At 42.4% G+C, this 25,021-nt stretch overlaps 2 protein-coding genes across 5 annotated transcripts in view; one reads left to right on the top strand and one right to left on the bottom strand.

Annotated features, from left to right (window-relative positions):
- LOC139221065 (NLR family CARD domain-containing protein 3-like) overlaps positions 1 to 25,021 on the bottom strand; it is a 191,847-nt gene that overhangs the window by 92,015 nt on the left and 74,811 nt on the right. For 2 of the 3 annotated variants that reach the window (XM_070852971.1, XM_070852973.1), the window contains exons 7-8: positions 17,660 to 17,809; positions 17,106 to 17,225 (exon numbers count right to left, since the gene is read on the bottom strand). In XM_070852971.1, the coding sequence (XP_070709072.1) occupies positions 17,106 to 17,225; positions 17,660 to 17,809 (270 nt within the window). Of the gene's footprint in view, positions 1 to 2,948; positions 2,974 to 3,597; positions 3,772 to 5,784; positions 5,959 to 6,614; positions 6,789 to 8,383; positions 8,558 to 9,124; positions 9,299 to 9,954; positions 10,129 to 17,105; positions 17,226 to 17,659; positions 17,810 to 25,021 lie in introns of all 3 variants that reach the window. The other variant, XM_070852974.1, reaches the window with a different exon arrangement.
- Positions 19,721 to 21,082, top strand: LOC139221088 (uncharacterized). 2 transcript variants are annotated; one of them, XR_011585872.1, is made up of 4 exons: positions 19,721 to 19,918; positions 20,048 to 20,219; positions 20,403 to 20,575; positions 20,698 to 21,082. XR_011585872.1 is itself a non-coding variant. In XM_070852998.1 (4 exons), the coding sequence occupies exons 1-4, from the start codon at positions 19,880 to 19,882 to the stop codon at positions 21,013 to 21,015; spliced, it is 654 nt and encodes a 217-aa protein (XP_070709099.1). In that variant the 5' UTR covers positions 19,721 to 19,879; the 3' UTR covers positions 21,016 to 21,082. The 2 variants fall into 2 exon arrangements, 1 of the variants encoding a protein (XP_070709099.1); XM_070852998.1 differs by having other exon boundaries at positions 20,403 to 20,527.

Raw genomic sequence — 25,021 nt, 5'->3', positions numbered from 1 at the left:
AAGAACATGAAAACAGATTAAATCGGGTCCAAACAAGGGTTAAACACATCAGCAACATTTCCTAACCCAAGAAAAATAACCTTTTTAAGCACTTTGGTTTCACTCTGCGCATCACATCTGGTTTGCACGCACTGTGTCTAGTGTGTATCACACTTTGTGTTTAGTTTTTTACCTGCAACATTTTCTACATTTTTATTTTGCTTATTTGTTTGTTTGTGTTCATGGTGGAGCTCACTTTTACTTCTTTACTATTGTAGCACCACAATTTCCCCCCGGGATCATAAAGTCTTTCTATCTATCTAGAACACAAAAGGAAATACAGGCCTCTTACCTAAGTGCCTGCCAGAAAACACAGGGGGAAACAGAATCGGACAGAAAAACGTCTTTACACCTTTACAACTGAAGAGCTCATCACAGGTGAAACCCACAGGTGATTCGTCAGGGTCCCATTGAGAGCTCAGAAGGAGAAAGGAGTGGGGACGTCTCCACAGGTGCCCCTCTTTAAGATGGACCCCATCAGGTCCTCAGCCAATCCGGAGGCACCACCTGTAATTCAGATAGCGGACAGGTACAGGGCAGCGCCACCCTCTGGCAGGGAGGACAACAACAGGATGAGCTGGGTCATGACATATGGACTGTTTACTAACTCTCCAAATGTTTTAGCACAGTGAAGTCGTGGTTTTTGGACATTTTACTGACACTTTCTACGAATATGTTTAGGAAACCTTTTTGGACAATCTACCAGTAACTTTTATAAAAGCTTCCAAATAATTTACCAACACTCACCCATTATCTTTTACATTTTTAGGACATTACATTACTTTTTTTTTTACATTTAGGACACACGTTTCAGACATTTCACTGTTTTCCTGACTTTTTGGACTTTGTACAAGTTTTAAAACCTTTTCAGAGAATTTACTCATTAATTTACTAAACACATTTGACATGCTGCTGCTGCTCTGAAGCTGCATGTGAAGAACTAGAGGCCTTAAAGTCACATGAGCGTCGTGTTGGTTGATGGATGGACAGAAAGCTTTTGACAGAACATAGATCATGAAATAAAGACTTCACTTGGATCTTTGATGTGACTCTGAGCTGCGTATCATTTCCTCACAATCATCAGTCTCATGGAGCAAATAAGCTGGTTGGGATGAGACCAGACGACCTTCCTCACCTGATGAACTCACAGTAAAACCACCTGTGAAGGAGTTCACTGTGTTCACTGTGTTCTCCTCGTTCAGGCCGTCCGTCCGTCTGTATTGTTACTGTAGCGCCTCAGAGTTTTTACACGCCATCAAACAAACTGTGTCTTTCCCTAAAACTGGATATAAAACTAGGTGACATTTTGGAAACAGGACGCCGTTAATCTTTTAGTATTAATTAATATTTCCCTCATTGTTTCTGACCGTCATGTATTCTGTCACGCTTGTTTTAAAGAATCCACGTGTTTTAAAAAGTTTCTATCTCTTGTTGATGCTGGAAAGTGAATGTACCTCTAGAGCTGTAAAATGTGCCGGGGCTCTTATTGCTGTTGTTTGACGGTCTTCTGGCAGCCGCTGTTGTGGGAGGGAAACCCCCCCAACTCAGGCCAGAGACTAAGTGTCCGCCGTCTCCTTCCAGGTTTTTCTCTGAAGAGTCGATCTTCCAAAAAGGCAGCGGCAGACTTCAGAGTTCAGAGCAGTCCAGGTTTATTGTCGACAAAAAAGCCCAAAGACCTGAACGAGACCAAATCCTGGACAGTTCTGACTAAACGATGCAAAGGTCCCTTCTTTTCTAGCCCAACATCAGCAGAAGGATCTCATCTGCCTGCCCCCCAGCATCTGCACCCAGCCAGTTAGAATCCACCACACTTCACCAGGAGGAGTTTGTCCCTCTGGCCTGAATGTGACCGGATCACTTTGTCCTGCCGGGGGAATGATTACTGAGCACTTATTATTCTTATTGATCCCACAGCAGCTCCTGCTGACACCATCAGGCTCCAACTCTTCCTCAATACATGTTATAAAAACAAAGGATTCACTTCACTTTACTCCGTTAGGTTCTGCTTTCCTCTGACGGCATGTTTTACAAACACAGTGTAAAAGGACATATTTAAAACTGAGTATGAAACGTGATATTTGGTTACATCCTGGTGACTTTGATTCATTCTCATTGATCGGTTACATGTTCCATCACCTTTGTTATCTGATCAACACTCCTGTCATACCGACCATCGTGTTACACATCGTTATCACTTCCTCCTCCATCAAATCAACACTTCATCAACACATCCTATTTACATCCTATTTACGAGAGCGAGTCTTGGTTTTGTCCGTGGTGTCCTCCGTCAGTCGTCGCTGGATGAAGCTCTCCTCTCCTCCACCTCCCAGTAACATGGTCCAGTCAGAGCCTCTCCACACACAAGCTGCTGCTGCTGCTTCAACCTCTCTGGATCATCAGGACTCAGATGATCCACTCCTGATGCCTTCACCTCACCACCTCCATCTGATGAGAGAAGAAGTCCTACATCAGTGTCTGCAGAGACTCCCTTCATCAGTGTTGCACACACATATTAGCTCATGTCAGTCACAGAGTTGTGATGTCATTCTTTATTGTGTCTGCTGCTCTTCCTCAGGTTTCTTTGATTTGTTTCCCCGTTAAACTTTAGTTTGGGGCCAGTTTCTCCTGATCCAGATCAAGCTCCTAAAAACAGGGTGTCATGTGCTGTAAAGACTGTGAAGCATGTTTGGGGAAAATGTAGAGTTAGTGATGTTCTGCTCTATAAATGAAACTGACTTGACTACTAACAGTGTTTAGTACCTCAGAGTCTCCAGTCTGCAGTCTGGACTCTCCAGAAAACCACACAGCAGCTTCACTCCTGAATCCTGCAGCTCGTTTCCAAACAGCTCCAGCTCTCTCAGATGGGAGGGGTTGGACTTCAGAGCTGAGACCAGATGAGTACAGCTGACCTCTGACAGACTGCACCACATCAATCTGAATAAAGAATAAATGATGGAGCTAAAAATCCATATAAAATGCAGTCAGAAGTGTTGAGGGTTTGAATCTGCAGCTCAGCATCACTGTGTCCTCATCAATGAGCTTTTCCCTAAAAGGAGCAGAGAGACTTTCTCATTGTGTTACTGTGGATCAGCATCATGTCGACCTTCTACGGACAAATAACCATTAATAACATGCTGCTGATCTCAGTCAGGTCTGGAAGATCAATACTCTTCTGGTCTGAAGGATCAATATGGTTGATCAGACGTCGATCAGCACATTGGAACAGAAGTAGGAACATTTCTGCTTCAGGAGGTAAACGTGATCCATTTAAAAACAGATAATGATTCAGGGGATCTTCTGAATGTAGATGTGACCATTTACCAATAATTCTGAGCATGAACTCACTTTAACCACCAACAGAGGACATTTTCTACACTTTCTTCAACAAACACAGATCTGTTGTGGCTGCACACTGAATTTAATCCAGGAAACATGAAAATATGAACAAGAGGATATTTACATCTTTAAGGCTGTTAGTTATATATGAAGAGAAATGAGGTTCAGTTGTTAACTGAACACATCAGATCTACAATAGTGACAGAGAGTCAGTGAACTGACCTCAGAGTCTCCAGTCTGCAGTCTGGACTCTCCAGAAAACCACACAGCAGCTTCACTCCTGAATCCTGCAGCTTGTTTCCACTCAGCTCCAGATCTCTCAGATGGGAGGGGTTGGACTTCAGAGCTGAGGCCAGAGGAGCACAGCTGACCTCTGACAGACTGCAGGACATCAATCTGAATAAAGAATGTCAGGAAATTATTTCTATAAGACCAGAACTGTATTTTCGCTGTTAGTTCGTACCATTAATTTCCCAACACACAAGATAAACTCTCAGAGACAGAGATCTCAGTTCAAAGTTTTACTTGCAACAAGCAAGGAGTACAGGCAAAGATCTACATCTGCACTGAGCAGTCTGTGTCTTTCAAGCATATATAACATGTATAAGCAAAGTTCCTCCTCTCAGCAGTCCTCCGCCGCACCCTGCTCCCTCTCCTCCTTGCAGGGGCGGTTGGTGGGAAACGCAGGTACGCTGACTTCTCTCCGTTCAAGGCCTTCTCGAACTCTTCTTTATCTCAAGAATGCAAGCACAGACTGATACATCCTACGCCAACACACATCTCTTTGATCTGTGTAAAGGTCACAGCAACCATCACACAGTCCAGCATCAGGCTAAAACTTCATGATAATAAAGCATAAATGTACTAACATAAAAATGTATTAGCATAAGCGTGTCTGCACATTTTCTATTTCCTAACAAAGAATAAATGATGTCACTTTAGAAGGCGATGTTCACTGAAATCATTCAGCGTTTAATAATCAGCTCAGAGCTGAAGAAGGTTTAGAACGGAGACGTTTAGTAAATCTCCAAACAGCTGAACCCAACAGGATGCAGGTTAAACAGTGTAAAATACAAACAGTGACACTGAGCTCTCATTAATATTCATGACAACGTGCTGCTTCTTCAGTAAAGACGCAGTGACGTCACCTCTTCAACTCTGCAGCTCCACCAGTGGCTCCATCTCTACAAACTCATGTTGTGCAGCCAAACACAATAAAAACTCTCAGAAACTGATTTAAGATTCGACTCCAGATCCCAAACTTCTGAAAGATGCCAAAGATGTCAGGATGGATTTAGAGGAAAAGACACTTTAGCATTAACATACTGAGTGTGGTTCAGTTTCCCCAGTTTAATAACAGTAACTAGAAACAGTTCCTGAATAACTGCAGTGTGAATGCTGCTCTGCTTCCATCTGGTGGCTCAAACGTCACTAATGAGCTGCTGCTCATCAGCTGTCACTCTGTGCTCACACGCAGCTCTTTTCATTGAGATTTCTTGAGATTGAGATCCAGGTTTTACTCAGAACGGTACGTGTCGCGGCCATAACGTGTGGCCCAGTGGAGAGAAGAGGGTCTGCTGAACACGTACATGTAGTTTGAGGTCTCTACCTTTAAAATGAGAGAACTGGAGCAGGTTAGAAAAGTCTTAGTTTCTGCCTCCCTCCTCAACTTTCAGCTCTCACTTAACATGGCGGTCAATGAGGCAGTCGGTCGGCACTCCCGTCGCTCCGAGGCTCGTAGCGGGAGCTGCGTACGTTTCTGCGTGTTCTGAGTCACATCGCTGTGTCGGCAAGGATTTTCCCGACGTTTTGATGCACAAATGGTGAGTGTGAGTGACACACTGAGGGCGTGAGAGCGTTTTAAAGACAACATTTCCAGGCGAACTTTCTGCTCCACATACACACTCATTATAAAATGTGAGAAGGAGGGAAAACGGCACAAAACTAAAACTGTGATCTTGTCAAAACCGTAAAAGATATCAAAAAGCTGAATGATGTGGAAACAGCTGAAGGTCTTGTGACCTGTTTAACAGTTGAATGGAGTCTCTAGCTGAAAGTATGAGGAAGCTATAAGCTTTCTAAGTGGAGGAAGTTGAAGATAATTTGAAAATTCCTCCCAAAAAGTTCAGTTTTAAAGAAAAGTTTAAATATTGTAAAAAGTTTCAAAGGTAGAATTGTGAAAAGTCAAAGCTCCCTAGAGACCGACGAGCTGAACACTTTGATGTTGGAACCGTTTCTGTAGCTCAAAGTGTGGAGCAGTTGAAATGCTGCAATGAAGAATAAAACAGGATATCAATAGTGTGAATGCTGCAACACAGCATTCACACTATTGATTTCACAAGTTTAACGTCACCACAACCTTCACATCATATGAATCTGAGCACAGAAGTCAAACGTGGTGTTTAGTACCTCAGAGTCTCCAGTCTGCAGTCTGGACTCTCCAGAAAACCACACAGCAGCTTCACTCCTGAATCCTGCAGGTAGTTCTCACTCAGCTCCAGATCTCTCAGATGGGAGGGGTTGGACTTCAGAGCTGAGACCAGAGGAGCACAGCTGACCTCTGACAGACTGCAGTCCTTCAATCTGAATAAAGAATAAATGATGGAGACAAACATTCAGTCATAATATGAGCTTTTCCCTAAAAGGAGCAGAGAGACTTTCTCATAGTTACTGTGGATCAGCATCATGTCCACCTTCTACAGACATCATCCAAATGTCAGCACAACATTCAGACACCTATTGATGATCAATAACATGCTGCTGATCTCAGTCAGGTCTGGAATCAGAGGATCAGTTCTACATTGGTCCTTTAAACAGCTGCATTTAGAAACAGGCTCTGATCTCTGAGAGTCCCTCTATATTTGAGTGAGTGTGTTCTGAAGATCAATGTCAGTGATCAGACATTATTGGTGAACACACTGAAATCAACAGAAACCAAAGAAATGTTTCTACTTCAGTGAGTAAACTTGATCAGTTTAAAACAGATATTAGTTCAGAGGTTCTTCTGGATTCAGATGTGACCATTTACCAACAATTCTAAACATTCATTCCCTTTAAAACTAAGAGAGAACATTTCCTACACTTTCTTCAAGAAGCACAAACCTGTTGTGACTGCTCACTCAACTCAGAAAGGAAATGAACAACTTCATGCATCTTAGTTATATATGAAGAGAAATGAGGTTCAGTTGTTAACTGAACACATCAGATCTACAATAGTGACAGAGAGTCAGTGAACTGACCTCAGAGTCTCCAGTCTGCAGTCTGGACTCTCCAGAAAACCACACAGCAGCTTCACTCCTGAATCCTGCAGGTAGTTGTGACTCAGGTCCAGCTCTCTCAGATGGGAGGGGTTGGACTTCAGAGCTGAGACCAGAGGAGCACAGCTGACCTCTGACAGTCTGCAGTCCTTCAATCTGAATAAAGAACAAATAAAGTGAAATGATTTATTTATTCAGGACAATGTTCCTCTGAAGACCAACCTGCCACAGCAGGGGTGTCTGATCGTTGGCTTGGAGATAAAAACTAGAACATATCCGACAACACTGACACAATTTACAGAGCGCCATCAAATTAAAGATGTAAGGTTTGGAGGACATGTGGATTTTAGATGAAGGACAGAAAAGTGGACCAAAGTGTGGCCGTCTGAAAGGTCTGCAGAACGGAGAACAAGCACAGTGGAAGCACGACAGATGTCAGCACTCACCTGGTGACTATGTGGGCGACAATGGAGACTGAGAGCGACGGCTTTGGTGACGTGCTAAATACATTAGAGCCCATGTGCAGGACAGCAAGTAGCATTGGGGGCTAGCCTCTACTGCTGCCTCGGTAGTTCACCCTGAGCCTGTTCAGCACACAGCTAGTGCGGCCTCACGTGCTACGTCTGTCTACCGGGGGCCACTTTGGGACTGAGGGTGCTAGCATCACGTAGGGAGAAACCACAAACACACTTCCACTAGCATTAGCAACATGGTCATCTGTGCTGCACTAGTAACATCAGGATGAAGTCGTCAGTCAGACATCAACTGGAGCTCTACAGACTGGACTATTACTGAGAGCTGCGGCCACAACAAGACCCTGATGTTTGGGTTCAGAAACATCACATCATCGTCTATCAAAGCCTTTCTGATCAACTCTGGTTCTGTTACTGATTAGCCAGGCTGTGAGTGCTTTACTGGATTTGGGACTCAGCAGAAAGCAAATGTTTCCTCCACCACACCGATGCTCGTGCTGCTCGGCCCTTAACGAGGTGGGGGTGTCGCATTGATCTACAGGTCATTCTGTCTGTTTAAACTCCAAACTTTCTCCATAAATTCAGCTCATTTGAGGCTCTTGTGGTAAAAGGATCTCTATCCAGTAGAAAACAGCCTTGTCCCAGAAACAGGCTCCTCCATGGGCTCTTCTAGAAACCACCTGACTCTCACTGATGTCTTCAGCGACTCTGATTGGATTTTTAATACTGCTGATTTCATTATTCACCTCTATGAAAAGCCTTTTTGCCACTTTTGGTTGTTCTCAGTTTGCACATGCTCAGTTCTAACACCCCCCAGACTAGATTCTGTGAGTGTCTGAGCTGTCTGCCTTTCTCCTGCCTCAGCTTTGCCTCCTGGTTGTTCATGCAGTCTCTCTCATTCCAGCTCTGCTTGGTGAAGAGGAGGCCATGTGACTCTGGTCCCATCTGATGTCGCCCCAGTTCCCCCCAGATCCATGTTCTTCAGGTACGTTTACTATCTAGAATTTAGTCGTCCTGATTGTCTGAACTGTGACTTTCTAGTGGTCTGTTCTGAACACAGCTCATCCACTGTGTGTCTGCTGCTCTTCCTCAGGTTTCTTTGATTTGTTTCCCCGTTAAACTTTAGTTTGGGGCCAGTTTCTCCTGATCCAGATCAAGCTCCTAAAAACAGGGTGTCGTGTGCTGTAAAGACTGTGAAGCATGTTTGGGGAAAATGTAGAGTTAGTGAAGTTCGGCTCTATAAATGAAACTGACTTGACTACTAACAGTGTTTAGTACCTCAGAGTCTCCAGTCTGCAGTCTGGACTCTCCACAAGATCAGACAGCAGCTTCACTCCTGAATCCTGCAGCTCGTTTCCAAACAGCTCCAGCTCTCTCAGATGGGAGGGGTTGGACTTCAGAGCTGAGGCCAGAGGAGCACAGCTGACCTCTGACAGTCTGCAGCACCTCAATCTGAATAAAGAATAAATGATGGAGACAAACATTCATTCATAATATGAGCTTTTCCCTAAAAGGAGCAGAGAGACTTTCTCATTGTGTTACTGTGGATCAGCATCATGTCGACCTTCTACAGACAAATAACCATTAATAACATGCTGCTGATCTCAGTCAGGTCTGGAAGATCAATACTTTTCTGGTCTGAAGGATCAATATGGTTGATCAGACGTCGATCAGCACATTGGAACAGAAGTAGGAACATTTCTGCTTCAGGAGGTAAACGTGATCCATTTAAAAACAGATAATGATTCAGGGGATCTTCTGAATGTAGATGTGACCATTTACCAATAATTCTGAGCATGAACTCACTTTAACCACCAACAGAGGACATTTTCTACACTTTCTTCAACAAACACAGATCTGTTGTGGCTGCACACTGAATTTAATCCAGGAAACATGAAAATATGAACAAGAGGATATTTACATCTTTAAGGTTGTTAGTTATATATGAAGAGAAATGAGGTTCAGTTGTTAACTGAACACATCAGATCTACAATAGTGACAGAGAGTCAGTGAACTGACCTCAGAGTCTCCAGTCTGCAGTCTGGACTCTCCAGAAAACCACACAGCAGCTTCACTCCTGAATCCTGCAGCTCGTTTCCACTGAGCTGCAGCTCTCTCAGATGGGAGGGGTTGGACTTCAGAGCTGAGACCAGATGAGCACAGCTGACCTCTGACAGACTGCAGCACCTCAATCTGAATAAAGAATAAATGATGGAGACAAACATTCATTCATAATATGAGCTTTTCCCTAAAAGGAGCAGAGAGACTTTCTCATAGTTACTGTGGATCAGCATCATGTCCACCTTCTACAGACATCATCCAAATGTCAGCACAACATTCAGACACCTATTGATGATCAATAACATGCTGCTGATCTCAGTCAGGTCTGGAATCAGAGGATCAGTTCTACATTGGTCCTTTAAACAGCTGCATTTAGAAACAGGCTCTGATCTCTGAGAGTCCCTCTATATATGAGTGAGTGTGTTCTGAAGATCAATGTCAGTGATCAGACATTATTGGTGAACACACTGAAATCAACAGAAACCAAAGAAATGTTTCTACTTCAGTGAGTAAACTTGATCAGTTTAAAACAGATATTAGTTCAGAGGTTCTTCTGGATTCAGATGTGACCATTTACCAACAATTCTAAACATTCATTCCCTTTAAAACTAAGAGAGAACATTTCCTACACTTTCTTCAAGAAGCACAAACCTGTTGTGACTGCTCACTCAACTCAGAAAGGAAATGAACAACTTCATGCATCTTAGTTATATATGAAGAGAAATGAGGTTCAGTTGTTAACTGAACACATCAGATCTACAATAGTGACAGAGAGTCAGTGAACTGACCTCAGAGTCTCCAGTCTGCAGTCTGGACTCTCCAGAAAACCACACAGCAGCTTCACTCCTGAATCCTGCAGCTCGTTGTCACTCAGCTCCAGATCTCTCAGATGGGAGGGGTTGGACTTCAGAGCTGAGACCAGAGGAGCACAGCTGACCTCTGACAGACTGCAGCACCTCAATCTGAATAAAGAATAAATGATGTAACTTTAGAAGACGATGTTCAGTGAAATCATTCAGCGTTTAATAATCAGCTCAGAGCTGAAGAAGGTTTAGAACGGAGACGTTTAGCAAATCTCCAAACAGCTGAAGCCAACAGGATGCAGGTTAAACAGTGTAAAACACAAACAGTGACACTGAGCTCTCATTAATATTCATGACAACGTGCTGCTTCTTCAGTAAAGACGCAGTGACGTCACCTCTTCAACTCTGCAGCTCCACCAGTGGCTCCATCTCTACAAACTCATGTTGTGCAGCCAAACACAATAAAAACCCTCAGAAACTGATTTAAGATTCGACTCCAGATCCCAAACTTCTGAAAGATGCCAAAGAACAAAAGTCATCTCCAATATTTCTGTTAGGAACAGTGGAGTCATAAAATCAAAGTTTCTTCAGTTTAAACTCTTCAGTCACTAGAAGCATCATAAAGCTTCAGAAACATGTTGGAAAAAGAAAATCCTGAATATATTTGTTATTGTCTGATAGTTGAAACAGAGATTATTGATCTGTTCTTTGTATGCATGTCTTTTTTATTACCACTTATTTAAACCATGACGGGAACATGAGATGAAAATCAGCTGTTTAAGAGGTTCAGAGTGAATCCTTCTGTGCACATTGATCTTTATTACAGTTTGAAATGTGCAGCTCAACATTTCTCTGCTGCAGACAATGGACTAAACCACTGAAGAAGAAAACAGACTGAAACAAGCTTTTATGGTCTTTTAATGCATCTTCTCTTCAGCTTGAACTGTTTATGTTCTTGTGCTTTTATCATCTTTTACCTGCAGTTTAATGTCTTGTTTCTATTGTGCTTTCTGTCCCTGGAAGCACTTTGAATTGTGTAGCTGCCATTGAAGTCAGCTTTGTAACTGAAGTTCATTTAATTACTTTTGAGTTAAAAACAGGAATGATTTAGTTAATAAATAGATGTTTTGTTGTTTTATATAAATAAGTTTAAAGGATTCAGAAACACACAATGGTGAATATTGTAGAAAAGGGAACCTTTCTGTTTACCTTGTTGGGGTCAGGTCAGTTTTTGTAGACGCACTATATCAATCACCACATGAAGCTGCTGATGCTGTGAGTGAATGAGAGCACTGAAGAAGAGCACATTGTTTTCTTCTGGAAGTTTTCTCCCCAAAGGTTCATGCAGCCAATGAGGAATGAAGCCTGTGTCTATTTACATTGTGCTGTTGTTTGTGTTCATCATGCATTTCTTTTAATAGTCATCTTCTGAATTTGTGCTCAGACTCATATATTTGTATATGACTTTGTATATTTGGCATTGACGGCATTGGCTTCATCATTTCACCACTTGGGGAATAAATGTCTGTATGAAAAAAGACACCTTGTCGTCCGTGATCAAACTGGAGTCTGAAAGGAGCCGTACAAATAAATGTGCCTGCTTTATGCATTCAGACACTCAGTGTGGATCAGTAGGATATCAGCCTTCTGTCTGCAGCTCAGTGGCACAACGTTCACATCATATCAACCTGAACACACTAGTCAAACGTGGTGTTTAGTACCTCAGAGTCTCCAGTCTGCAGTCTGGACTCTCCAGAAAACCACACAGCAGCTTCACTCCTGAATCCTGCAGGTCGCCTCCCCTCAGCTGCAGCTCTCTCAGATGGGAGGGGTTGGACTTCAGAGCTGAGGCCAGAGGAGCACAGCTGACCCCCCAGGCGTCCAGGCTGAACAAACAATACATAATGTAGATGAACCCTGACTGAAGCTTTCAGAAACAACCTTTTCTTGTATCTCACTTGAAAATGAAAGGTTTAATACAGGCCTCTAGTTATTTAGGACATCAGTGTCTAGGGGTGGTTTTTCTAGCAGTGATTGTAATGGATGCTGGAAAACATCCACCTTCAAAAGACATGTTAATGATGAGTCTGACAGGGTGAAGCTTGCACTCAAAGCAGTCCTTAAAGATGTAGCAGGGACTGGGTCAGGACAGCACCTGGTAGACTGACTGTCATTCAACAGTCTATATAATTGTTGATCAGGTGTAGTGGTGAACATCGACCTGTTTCTGCTACGACGACTCATGTTGCTGTCAGCATCTAAGACAATGGCTGCTCTACCTGAGGTGATGTTGTTGTTAAAGAACATTTAAAATCCCTCACATCCAGTTGAAGATATTTGGCTCAGGCCTTCACTGACAGAGGCAGGACTGAGATACCGGTGTATGGAAATGAGCTCCTCTTACATCTTCACTGACTGAAGGACCAAACAGTGACTCTGTGGAAGCTGCACAACCGTCCTGTCAAACACTCCATTTATCACCTTTTTCTCACAAATGTTCAGCTATTTGGAACAAAGAGATCATTTCTGAAGAAACTTCTTCAGGTGTTTAAAGTGATGAACTACTATGATAAATTCATGAACTGACCGCAGAGTCTCCAGTCCACAGTTTGGACTCTCTAGTCCAGCAGACAGCTGCTTCACTCCAGACTCTTCATGCTGATTGAGACTCAGCTCCAGCTCTCTCAGATGGGAGGGGCTGGACTTCAGAGCTGAGGCCACGATTTCATAGTGACTCTCTGAGAGAGAACAGCCAGACAGCCTGTCATGAAACAGAAATTACAAAGCATCATATTATAAAAGAGGACACCTGATATTGATATCATGCATGTGATGATGAAATAGTTTAACATTTCCTGATTGGAGCTTTGCTTTGACATCACACCTCTGCAGTGCAGCACTTGTTTTACCAGGGCTGTATGAGGCCTCCATCACCCAAAGGAAGGTAGATAGAAGAACAGCAACAATATTACAATTATTAGAAATAAGCAGAAGGCTGTGATCATTTATTTGACAGTTAGAAAACAAAATCAACTGAAGAGTCAATGTTTTCTTTTGTTGTCAAAGTATTTGAAACAACTCAAGAACAAACAGAACACTATTTTAAGAACTTACCGAACTTTTCTGCAGTTCCTCACAGCTGGAATCAGCCTCCGTCGTCCCTCCTCTGATGTGTTGTACTTCTCCAGGTCCAACTCCTCCAGAACCTCCTCTGACATCTGCAGCATGTAGGCCAGAGCTGAGCAGTGGATCTCTGAGAGTTTCTTCTCTGATCTGTTCTCTGACTTCAGGAACTCTTGGATCTCCTGATGGACTGAGTGGTCGTTCATCTCCGTCAGACAGTGGAAGATGTTGATGCTTCTGTCTGGAGAGACTTTGTCCGTCTTTCTCCTCTTCAGGTTGTCGATGGCTCTCTGAATGACTTCTGGACTGTTGTCTGTCCGACCCAGCAGGCCTCCTAAGAGTCTCTGGTTGGACTCCACAGAGAGGCCATGAAGGAAGCGGACAAACAGGTCCAGGTGACCATTTTCACTTTCAAAGGATTTCATTATGGCTCTCTTCAAGAAGACATCCAGGGATGAGTGATCATAGTCTTCTCCCAGGAAGTCCTTCAGCACCTCTGTGTTCCTGTTGGTGTAACAGTGGAACATGTAGACTGCAGCCAGAAACTCCTGAACGCTCAGGTGAACGAAGCAGTAGACTGTTTTCTGGAAGATCACACTCTCTCTTTTGAAGATCTCGGTACAAACTCCTGAGTACACCGAGGCCTCTGTGGCGTCCAGACCGACCTGCTCCAGGTCTTTCTGGTAGAACATGATGTTTCCTTTCTGCAGCTGTTCAAACGCCAGCCTCCCCAGCTTCAGGAGAACGTCCCCGTCAGCCTCCATCAGCTCCTGTGGACTCGTCTCATGTCCCCCCTCGTACTTGTGCTTCTTCCTCTTTGTCTGAACCAGCAGGAAGTGTGAGTACAGGTCAGTCAGGGTCTTGGGCAGCTCTCCTCTCTGGTCTGTAGTCAACATGTGCTCCAGAACTGTGGCAGTGATCCAGCAGAAGACTGGGATCTGACACATGATGTGGAGGCTCCTGGAGGCCTTGATGTGTGAGATGATCCTGCTGGACAGATCTTCATCACTGACTCTCCTCCTGAAGTACTCCTCCTTCTGGGCGTCAGTGAAGCCTCGTACCTCTGTTATCCTGTCAACACATGCAGGAGGGATCTGATTGGCTGCTGCAGGTCGGGAAGTGATCCAGACGAGAGCCGCTGGAAGCAGATTCCCCTTGATGAGGTTTGTCAGCAGCACGTTGACCGACGACTTCTGGGTGACGTCAGAAACGACCTCCTCGTTGTTGAAATCCAGTGACAGTCTGCTTTCATCCAGGCCGTCAAAGATGAACAACAGTTTACAGACGGCGAGCTTCTCTGCGGTGACCTTCTGTAACGTTGGATGGAAAACATGGAGCAGCCTGAGAAGACTGAGCTGCTCGTCTCTGATCAGGTTCAGCTCCCTGAACGAAAGCAGAACCACCAGACTGACATCTTGGTTTTCCAAACCCTCCGCCCAGTCCAGAGTGAACTTCTGCACCGAGAAGGTTTTTCCGACGCCGGCGACGCCGTTCGTCAGAGCGACTCTGATGGGTGTCTGTTGGTGAGGTAAGGCTTTAAAGATGTCCTGGCACTTGATTGGAGCGTCATGGAGGCTCTTCTTCTTGGAAGTCGTCTCCAGCTGCCTCACCTCATGTTGGGTATTAACCTCTTCGCTCTGCCCCTCTGTGATGAAGAGCTCAGTGTAGATCCTGTTGAGGAGGGTTCCACTTCCTGCTTCATCACTTCCTGCTTCATCACTTCCTTCAGTCACACGTTCACATCTCCTCCTCAGGCTGATCTTATGTTCATCTAGAACCTCCTGCAGACCACCATTCACTAAAAAAGAGAGAAAGATTGAAACAAAGCAAAGACAGTTTGACGATGTGCTGGTTGTTTTCATGACCCATAAAAATGATGAATATAAGAAAATGAATAAAGTCCACGTTTGGAGTTTTTCCCTTGTTTCCAGTGTCTCTCCTTGTCTGGGTTTGTGTATTGTGTAGCTCCTTTGCTCACTCTCCCTGCTGAACACCTGTGCTCACCTGTTCCTGGCCTGTTACTGTGTTCCCTTGTGCCTCAGGATAACCCTTCAGCTGCCTTTCTGCCCTCCTGCTTGCATCCAACGCTTGTGCAGCTCCAGCCTGCTCACAGCATCCACTCTAACTACTTTGTCCTCTGCCATCACCAGCCATTCACCTCTCAGATTCATCTTATGACTGAAGCTCAGTCATGTAGTTACGGTCAGTCACTGCCTATGTACATGTCTTTTGTTTGTCCTCCACCATAGTGTTTTAGCCCGGAGCCCTTTCTTCACCCAGGAGCTGGTGCAGCTTCTGGTTCAGGACCATTGTGCCTGGATTACTCCAACTGGCTCCTGGCTGCTCAGCCTGCACGATCCATCTGACCTCTGAAGCTCATCCAGAATGCAGCAGCCGGCTGGTTTCAACCTTTCCAAGTTCTCCCACACAACACAGCTCCTCTGCAGCCTGGACTGGCGACCGTTGGCCGATTCAAGTCCCTTGTACTTGCATATTGTGCTGCCAATGGGTCACGCTCGTACTATTTCCAGAACATGATAAAACCAGACCCCCCCAGCCCATCCACTGTGCTCTGATGATTGGGGTGCTACTCCCTTACTATCTTCAGATCTGGCAGTTCACTTCTGTCTGAGTCAGGCATCATTAATGTAGTCTATCTGAGTTCTACTACACTGTAAAGAGGACCTCCTTGGCTTTCTAGTGATTATACACACATGGGGTTCTGTTGTTTCAAAAGGGCAGGAACAGAAAAATAACCTGTTTTAAGGCAGTGAGTTGTTTAAGTGATGACATTTATAAAGAAGTATTTCTGTTCTCCATCAGGATGTTGTTATATTTGATGAGGATGGAGAGAGCCGGGCAGTAGAGCAGCTTTTACATTTAGTTTTGTTTGTTTCCAAAATTCATAATTTTAAATGTGATTACTGTTAAAGTGTATTGTTTTATCATTGATAGATTGCTGCTTGTAATGTTCTCTTTGTGGAAAAGACTGACAACGTTCACTACAAGGAATATTTCACTAAAAATATCATCTTTGAGAAAAAGTCTTTTGATATGTTTTACATCCCAACTGCTTAAATGATGTAAATTATATTCAAAACCTTTTTTTCCTCCAGGTCTGAGGAGGATATGAGGGGGGACCAAGCTACTGCTCAACAAACTCAGAAACTAATCACTATTTTCATTTTTGGGTGGTCTGTGTCTTTACAATGAATGAGCATGGATTTGTTCACATGTAATCTAATCTTCAGCCACACCCATGGCTGTATGACACAACAGATGTTAGTGAGTCCAGACCAGTGACAGATGGACAGTCTTACTTTGTTCACAGCTGCTCTGACTGACTGTCTGCAGTCCAGGTGTTGCTCTGCATCTGTCTGCACACTGGGGACAGGAAGAGCCTCCAGATGAAGCACACTGGTCCCAGTATGAGGTGATGCACTGTCTGCAGAACCAGTGTCCACAGCTGCTACCGACTGGATCCTTCAGGACGTCCTGACACACAGCGCAGCTCCTCTTCCTCTTTCTGTGGACACATTTCTTTAACTAAAATCATTTGCTGGCTGTTGTTGGATAAAAAGCATTTGGTCAGTACTGCGTAGAATCTCAGACGGCCGAGGACAACAGTCAAAGTGTTACTTTACAGTTTGAACTCAGCATTCAGCCTGGAATGAAAATGGAAAATGAATTTTCTTTTCCTCTCAGTGATCTGCCTGTCGTTTATCATTACAAACTCTATTTCACAGTAACATTGATTTTGAATAGTTCTAAATCTTCACAGGGACACTAACGCTGAGCGACAATGTGGGAATATTTTCTTGGAGTCAAACTTCTGAAATCGAGGTTCTCAGGTGTTTTTCCAAAGAAATAAAACCAGATTCATCTCAGCTTGAAACAGTTTCTGCACTAATAGTTCTGCATCTTAAACAGACATCTTTTAGCATTTTGTCTTCACCATCAACGCATCAATTCTATCAGTCTGTCAGTTTACAGTAAAAAACAAAGTCTCTTACTTTGTGTCTGAGGGTCCAGGTTCATTACTGAAGTCTAGAGGGAAATCTTTGGACCGGTCACTCTTCAGAGACAGACAGCTGGACACTGCAGACTCTGCTCTCTGCCTGTTGGACTGAACTCTGCAAACACCAGCATGTTTTGATTCACACCACATGAATCCTTGATAAATTCTCTGATAATAAAACCTTACAGGAAGCTCTGGCACAGCATGGACACAGACAGAAGGGAGGCTGAGGGACGGCAGCACCCTCTGAAATCAGGTTTTCTAAAAGCCATCGGCTGATAAAAAAAGTTTAGCTGCAGTGTTCAAACTAGAGAGTCTTACTAGGATGTGGGCTGCATGTTAGCACACAAGCATTTGCCTTGTTTTCAGTCCGTTTATCATCATATGTATTAGTCCATCACTAGATCTATATGATGCAGACTCTAACGTAGACTCAGTGAGGTCAGAGGAGATGGGATGATAAACCTTTCTTTGATCCTGAAGCCCACTGATGGAAAATGACCAAACATGAGCAGCAAATACTGGATGAGTGTGTAGCAGCTCTCTTACTTTGTGTCTGAGGGTCCAGGTTCATTACTGAAGTATGGAGGGAAATCTTTGGACCAGTCACTCTTCAGAGACAGACAGCTGGACACTGCAGACTCTGCTCTGTCCTCCTCTTCCTCCACACACACACTCATCTTCAGGACAGGAGTCAGTCTGAGAGGTAAAGCAGGAACACTGACTGTGAGAACAGGAAAGAAACAAGCTTGTTCAAGAGCCACACCGAGACTGAGAGAGCAGGAAGTAGCTCTAATCTCTCTCTCACACACACACACACACACACACACACACACACACACACACACACACACACACACTCTCTCACACACACACACACACACACACACACACACAGTTTACAGTGTAATAAAAGCAGCCAGAGCTCCACCTGCTCTCTGTTCATCTGTTCAATAACACAAAATAACACTCACCCTGCCTCAGCCTTCACTTCTCCTCCTTCTGCTCCGTCGGCTCAAAATGGAGTCTGAACTAACTGAACACTTTCACTTTCAGGGTTCCTCCCCCTTCTCTACTTACAAGAAGTCAGGTGACTTCAGGTGTGTGTGTGTGTGTGTGTGTGTGTGTGTTGTTTTGTCTTGAATCAGTCTGAACTGAATGAGTGTGTGTTATTGCTGCCAGGTAGACGTGGTGTTGTGTTGAAGTTTTAAATGAGTGCCTGCAGGATCTGACAGGATGTCCACAGTGCACAGCAAAAATTGGAGAGTACTTTTTCCAGAGTGAAAAATATTTTCCTCAAAAACAGTAACTTCTAATCATTTAGAAGTGAAATCACTACCTTAGGACGCTAGAGTGGGAGGAAATATTCAGAGGAAATTCTCCTGGAGTAAAATGCATAACCACGCCCACTCAGGATCCTTAAGTTTAGTTTCTGACGCCATTACTATTTTTCACACGTGGGAAGTAGTGATGTTCCATACCACCGATTTCCTTTCCGATCCGACACTGAGTAAAATTCAGGCTGGTATCGGCGACACCGACACCGACACCTATATTTTATGCGACTAATATGTCTTTTAAATCTAAAAAAAGAAGTGTATTTCAAATCATAGCTTCCTTAAGAATATAAGGCAGAGTCATTTGTTAGTTTTTTTATTTATTTTAAACTCTGAAGTATATTGAGGTAGCGGCCTCATTTACAATATAGCCGAGTTAATACAACAATAGAAAAACCAAAGGGAGGACACAATCATACAAAATATGTGAAAATGGTGTTTCTGTGAAACAAAGTAAATGAGTACAATTATAAAAACATTCAAATAAATTCTTCTTTAATTATTAAGAACCACTATAAAGATGCAAACTTGCGTCTTAATTCACGTTACATGGACATGTTAACATGTAAATAGTGAACATGTGAATAACACAGCATCCAACACTGACACTGTTGTTCCTCATTCACAGGTTCTTGTTCAGGAACAACTCACACACTGGGACTACGCATGACGCACTTACCCAGGCGGAAGAAAAAGTAGTTCCCACCAACCGCGTGTCATTTAGACAGGATCTCAGTAGTTTACTTACTTTTCACCGTGTTCCTGTTAAGGATATACATTACCTCAAATGACTGAAGTATCAAAAGTATCGATATTTTGATTTGAGAATCGATTTTAGAGCATAAAGATCCGGTATCGGAGGTGTCGATATTTCAGGATCGATCCGCACTCAGCAGAGGAGCAACTGTAGGAACTTTGTTACTTCATATGATGTCAAATATCAGGGAAGTTTATTTCTTGTATTATTTCTTGTCTGCAAGGTAAAACTGCGAAGTATCATTCCATCTTTCAAGTGTTAAAGTGTAGGTGTAGCTTTAGTGCAGCCTGTATCTCAGTGTTAGAAGCTAATGTTAGCATCCAGCTTTTGAACATTGTCCTGCCACTGTTGGGGTGTATCAACGACAGGTGGGTTTTTGTGGCAGTTAATATTTTCTTATTCCGTTTGTGTTTCCGCTATTTATCAGGGCTCCAGACTGCGAGCAAAAATAAGACCTTTTTTGAGTGTTCGAGGTCGAATTTCAAGTTGTTGCGTTGGTGCCATTGAAGGACGATCTTTCAGCTGTTTAGTTTCCGCTTTAACCAGCACGTGCAGCTACTGTGTGAGCTATAGTGGTTGAATGTAGAAGTGTTCTTTCTTCCGTGGCTCTGTCAGTCTGTCCCTGCCTGGTGTGTGTTCCTCAGCAGAGTCAGAGGGCTGACTCAGACTCACCTGATGATCAGAGCGCAGGTGCAGCAGGAGCACACTGAGCCGGTGAGCTAGCCAATTACATGGCTAACGCAGGAGTATGGCTACAGAATTAATGAATTATTGATCACAGTCGAGATTTTAGATGACTACGTGTTTACTGTTCTGTCTCGACTTACTCCATCTTGTCTAAAGATCGAACAGGATTTCAATCTGATGTTTGGTGATGCAGTCTCTGCCAAGTTTCTGGAGAAGTGGCCTACTGTCTACAAGCAGAAAGTCCTTGAACAGAGTCATGGCCTCACACAGACGGGCGAGCTTCAACACCTGGTTCAAAATGCTGAATCTACAACAGAAGTGGAGAATGGTATGCTGGAGGGATATAATGATTAATATACTATGTGCTTCTGAAACTTGGAGTGGTCCATTTAGAGGTACAACACCACCTTGATAACCACGGTGCTACCTTTTGTTTTTCTTCAAAGAGCTGTACAATGACTGTCAGCCGTCTGTAAAGACTTGTTTACCATTTATTTTCCTGTACTTTCAGGTCGGGGCAGTGACATGTCATCCCTTCTGATCCTTATCCACCTTCTGCCACCATCACCTCATGGCCGCAAGAGACCAAAGCTCTCGGCTGGACGAGCCAGTGACCAGCTTGTGAAGTTCATCGAGGCAAGATTAGCTTCCAGCTAAACGAGGATTTCTATTTTTGAAATAAAGGTCAAATGATGTCAAGATGATTCTCTGAAATTGTACTCAAACTGTCTGTTCATAATTTCCAATGTATACTATTGGACATGGATTCATTTTATTAGCTGACTAATGAAGTTTGTGTGTAACAGACGGGCATCAGCATCCAGGGGCATCTGGACAGCATCACGGAAAGCCTTCAACCCTATCTGCTTGCTGTGGGCACCAAGAGGAGTGTGATTCACAAGTGCTTCATTGTGATTGACAAACATGCCATACCTTGTAAGTCACCAGACTGGCTTTCCTGTTTTGATGAGCTTTTTAAAGCTCATTTTGTCTTTGGTGCCTCGTACAGCCACGACCCGGTAAACATGTGCAACTTCTTGCAGACCACCATTTATGAAATAGATGTTGGTAACACAAAGGTGAATCCTAGGGTTGCAGAGCCGAGGGCTCGGATGCTGCATTGAGATGGACTGTGTGTGTTTTATTTTTGTTATCTGCATATTTCAAGAATAAAAGGTGCTTGTTAAGGTACGGTGGCTGATTTATTGACTGAGCTTACGGATCATCATTCATTGTATCATTGTGATTCAGTGAAAAGCAAATCTACAGTAAGTGAAATACACCTGTGTTGAATGAAATACGTCTCTGTAATGAACGAATACGTTTCTATATTGAATGGAATCCATCTCTAAACTGAATGAAATACATCTCTACATGAGTAACTTTTAATTCTATAGAGAGTAAAATGGGTGTAGAGTTGTTTTTATTTAATACTATGTAGAGTGAACCGTCATCACGTGGAGTAAAATATTAACACTAAATAGAATTAAATTAACTCTAAAAAATCTACTCTGCTCTCAGTATTTTTTATTCTGTTTAGACTGGGACCAAATGGAGTCTTTTTTAGAGTAACATTTTCTTCAATGTGAGGAAAATATACTCTACAAATGTTCCTGTGTACTAGCCAATAACAGACTAACATTCTGGATTTATACGTTATCATATCTTTACCTCTTGTGCTTTAATTAGCAGCAGCGTTTATATCCACACCTAAACACCAGGATGTTTTCATTTCCAGCTGAAGATATATAAATATATATATGATTCAGAAGGAAAAATAAACTTCTCTGCAGTTTTGTGGTTAAAATCCTTTTTAAAATCAGGTGAAATGTTTCAGCTCTCACCTGTTTATTACGATGGAGACTTAAAAAATAGTCTTAATATGGTGATTTAAAGATATTATGGCTTTCATTTTTTAAATATCAACATTTATTCTTTGTGAAATATGACTTTAATCTCAAAGTATGTACAGTTAGTGAGTATTTAAAGACCGTCTGAATGTGGCGTCTCTGATCTCTGAACTTGGTGCCGAAAATCTTTCTTTTTGTTCTTTAAATATTTGACTCACTAAAGTGATGAAACACTCTTGTCCAGATATTACGACTTTAGGAATAAATGTTTAGAGAACAAAGTATTAATACACTATTATTAAACACAGTACTTTTAGACACAAAGTAAACAAACTGTTGTTGAAATATTGAAGCTTTGTTTTCCAATAATTGTGAAATTATTCTCTAAATACTGAAACGTTCTCCAAACACGACGCCGTTCTTCCAGAAGTATTAAATCTTGATGCGGTTTCCCACTGCGGCCTGTGATTCTTTATCAGCGCTTTGGTGGAAACGCTGAGCGACCTGCTGCGTGTCCGGCTGGTTTCAATCCAAGACGCACCTGCACAGGTGATCGGACACCTGGGGGGAGAAAAACAAGTCAACGGGGAGATCAATAACCAGGTTACTTTGATCTGTAGAAACACCGTTTATCAGGAGTCCTCGCTGTTAGCGGCTCAGGTGATGTCACCTGTTGGGGGCGGGGCCAGAAGTGTTTTGTACACGTGACATGAACGACATGAACTCTAATGAGTTTTATTTAAAGAATGTTTTGTTTACTAAACTGCACTGTATGAAGTAACGATGGAAATATATAAATGTTCACATTCTAAACGGCCTTCTGTACAGCTAATAAAGATCAAACTACAGGCGTGTGGTGCCTTCAGGCGTTGGTGTGATCATTTGACATGAGGACATTCAGGCCTCTAGAGGATCTAAAGGATCATGTAATCATATAAACGTGCAGGAAAGAATCCAACATGTAAACATTGTTCAGACATTTTACGAATGTTTTCTCACATTGCAAACACTTCTGGAACATTTTAAAGTGTTTGTAGGACTTTTTTAAGTCACTTATGGACAGATTAGGAATCATTTTCACACATTTGGTGAATATTTTTCTGAGAATTTCATCAAATCTTTCAGTCGTTTTACTAAAACCTTTTGGAAATGTCCTCATATTTTCCACCCTTTTTTTCAGACATTGTACTATTCTTTAGTTATTATTATTATTATTTAGTTTTTAAAACCACACAAGGAGAATTTACTGATATTTTTCACTAATTTTTGGGATCATTTTTGCATATTTGCAGATTTTTTTTCTGAAAATGTACAAACACTTTTCAGATGTTGAACTTTTTGATAAGATTGAACATATTTTAGTATTTATATGGACAGTTTACTAAAACTCTTCTGACGTTTAAGCATTTTTATGGACAGTTTACTAAAATTTCATTTTTTACTTTTACACTTTTACAGATACATTTTGTTTTTCAGACATTTTACTAAATATTTTTTAGGATGTTGTACTGTAATCTTTATCGGATAACTTTTAAAACCTTTTCAGATAATTTACTGATATTTTAACAATATTTCTCAGGATCATTTAATATAATATTTCAGAAATTATACTAATTATTAAACAATTTTACTAATATTGTTCAGAAAATGTACTATTATTCCCAACATTTTACTAATAATTTGAAGAACACTTTTCTGCGTTTACATGGTTTTACACCAAGGGGAACCTGGGCGCAACACAAAAAAGATGACTCCCCCTCTTAACTCGACAGACGCAGCTCAAAACAAGGTGGTTTTACTGAGGAGTAACTTCAGGGGGAGATTTGACCAAAACAAAACATCTTATTAACCCTTGTATGGTGTTCGGCTCTGTGGGACTCATATTGATGAGTCTGAGTTTGAAAAAATGATCAATCGTATCACTTTTCTTTTGATAAAGAACATGAAAACAGATTAAATCGGGTCCAAACAAGGGTTAAACACATCAGCAACATTTCCTAACCCAAGAAAAATAACCTTTTTAAGCACTTTGGTTTCACTCTGCGCATCACATCTGGTTTGCACGCACTGTGTCTAGTGTGTATCACACTTTGTGTTTAGTTTTTTACCTGCAACATTTTCTACATTTTTATTTTGCTTATTTGTTTGTTTGTGTTCATGGTGGAGCTCACTTTTACTTCTTTACTATTGTAGCACCACAATTTCCCCCCGGGATCATAAAGTCTTTCTATCTATCTAGAACACAAAAGGAAATACAGGCCTCTTACCTAAGTGCCTGCCAGAAAACACAGGGGGAAACAGAATCGGACAGAAAAACGTCTTTACACCTTTACAACTGAAGAGCTCATCACAGGTGAAACCCACAGGTGATTCGTCAGGGTCCCATTGAGAGCTCAGAAGGAGAAAGGAGTGGGGACGTCTCCACAGGTGCCCCTCTTTAAGATGGACCCCATCAGGTCCTCAGCCAATCCGGAGGCACCACCTGTAATTCAGATACCGGACAGGTACAGGGCAGCGCCACCCTCTGGCAGGGAGGACAACAACACGATGAGCTGGGTCATGACATATGGACTGTTTACTAACTCTCCAAATGTTTTAGCACAGTGAAGTCGTGGTTTTTGGACATTTTACTGACACTTTCTACGAATATGTTTAGGAAACCTTTTTGGACAATCTACCAGTAACTTTTATAAAAGCTTCCAAATAATTTACCAACACTCACCCATTATCTTTTACATTTTTAGGACATTACATTACTTTTTTTTTTACATTTAGGACACACGTTTCAGACATTTCACTGTTTTCCTGACTTTTTGGACTTTGTACAAGTTTTAAAACCTTTTCAGAGAATTTACTCATTAATTTACTAAACACATTTGACATGCTGCTGCTGCTCTGAAGCTGCATGTGAAGAACTAGAGGCCTTAAAGTCACATGAGCGTCGTGTTGGTTGATGGATGGACAGAAAGCTTTTGACAGAACATAGATCATGAAATAAAGACTTCACTTGGATCTTTGATGTGACTCTGAGCTGCGTATCATTTCCTCACAATCATCAGTCTCATGGAGCAAATAAGCTGGTTGGGATGAGACCAGACGACCTTCCTCACCTGATGAACTCACAGTAAAACCACCTGTGAAGGAGTTCACTGTGTTCACTGTGTTCACTGTGTTCTCTGCGTTCAGGCCGTCCGTCCGTCTGTATTGTTACTGTAGCGCCTCAGAGTTTTTACACGCCATCAAACAAACTGTGTCTTTCCCTAAAACTGGATATAAAACT

The sequence above is a fragment of the Pempheris klunzingeri genome, chromosome 21, assembly GCF_042242105.1.
Source record: "Pempheris klunzingeri isolate RE-2024b chromosome 21, fPemKlu1.hap1, whole genome shotgun sequence".
Taxonomy (NCBI): domain Eukaryota; kingdom Metazoa; phylum Chordata; class Actinopteri; order Acropomatiformes; family Pempheridae; genus Pempheris; species Pempheris klunzingeri.
Note: the sequence above shows the minus strand (reverse complement) of the source record. Positions and strands in the feature narration are given on the sequence as shown.

Coding starts and splice junctions, on each gene's coding strand:
- LOC139221088 (XM_070852998.1), top strand. CDS start 19,880: ATGATCAGAGCGCAGGTGCAGCAGGAGCACACTGAGCCG. Junction 20,220..20,402: donor TACAACAGAAGTGGAGAATG/GTATGCTGGAGG, acceptor CTGTACTTTCAG/GTCGGGGCAGTGACATGTCA. Junction 20,528..20,697: donor AGCTTGTGAAGTTCATCGAG/GCAAGATTAGCT, acceptor TGTGTGTAACAG/ACGGGCATCAGCATCCAGGG.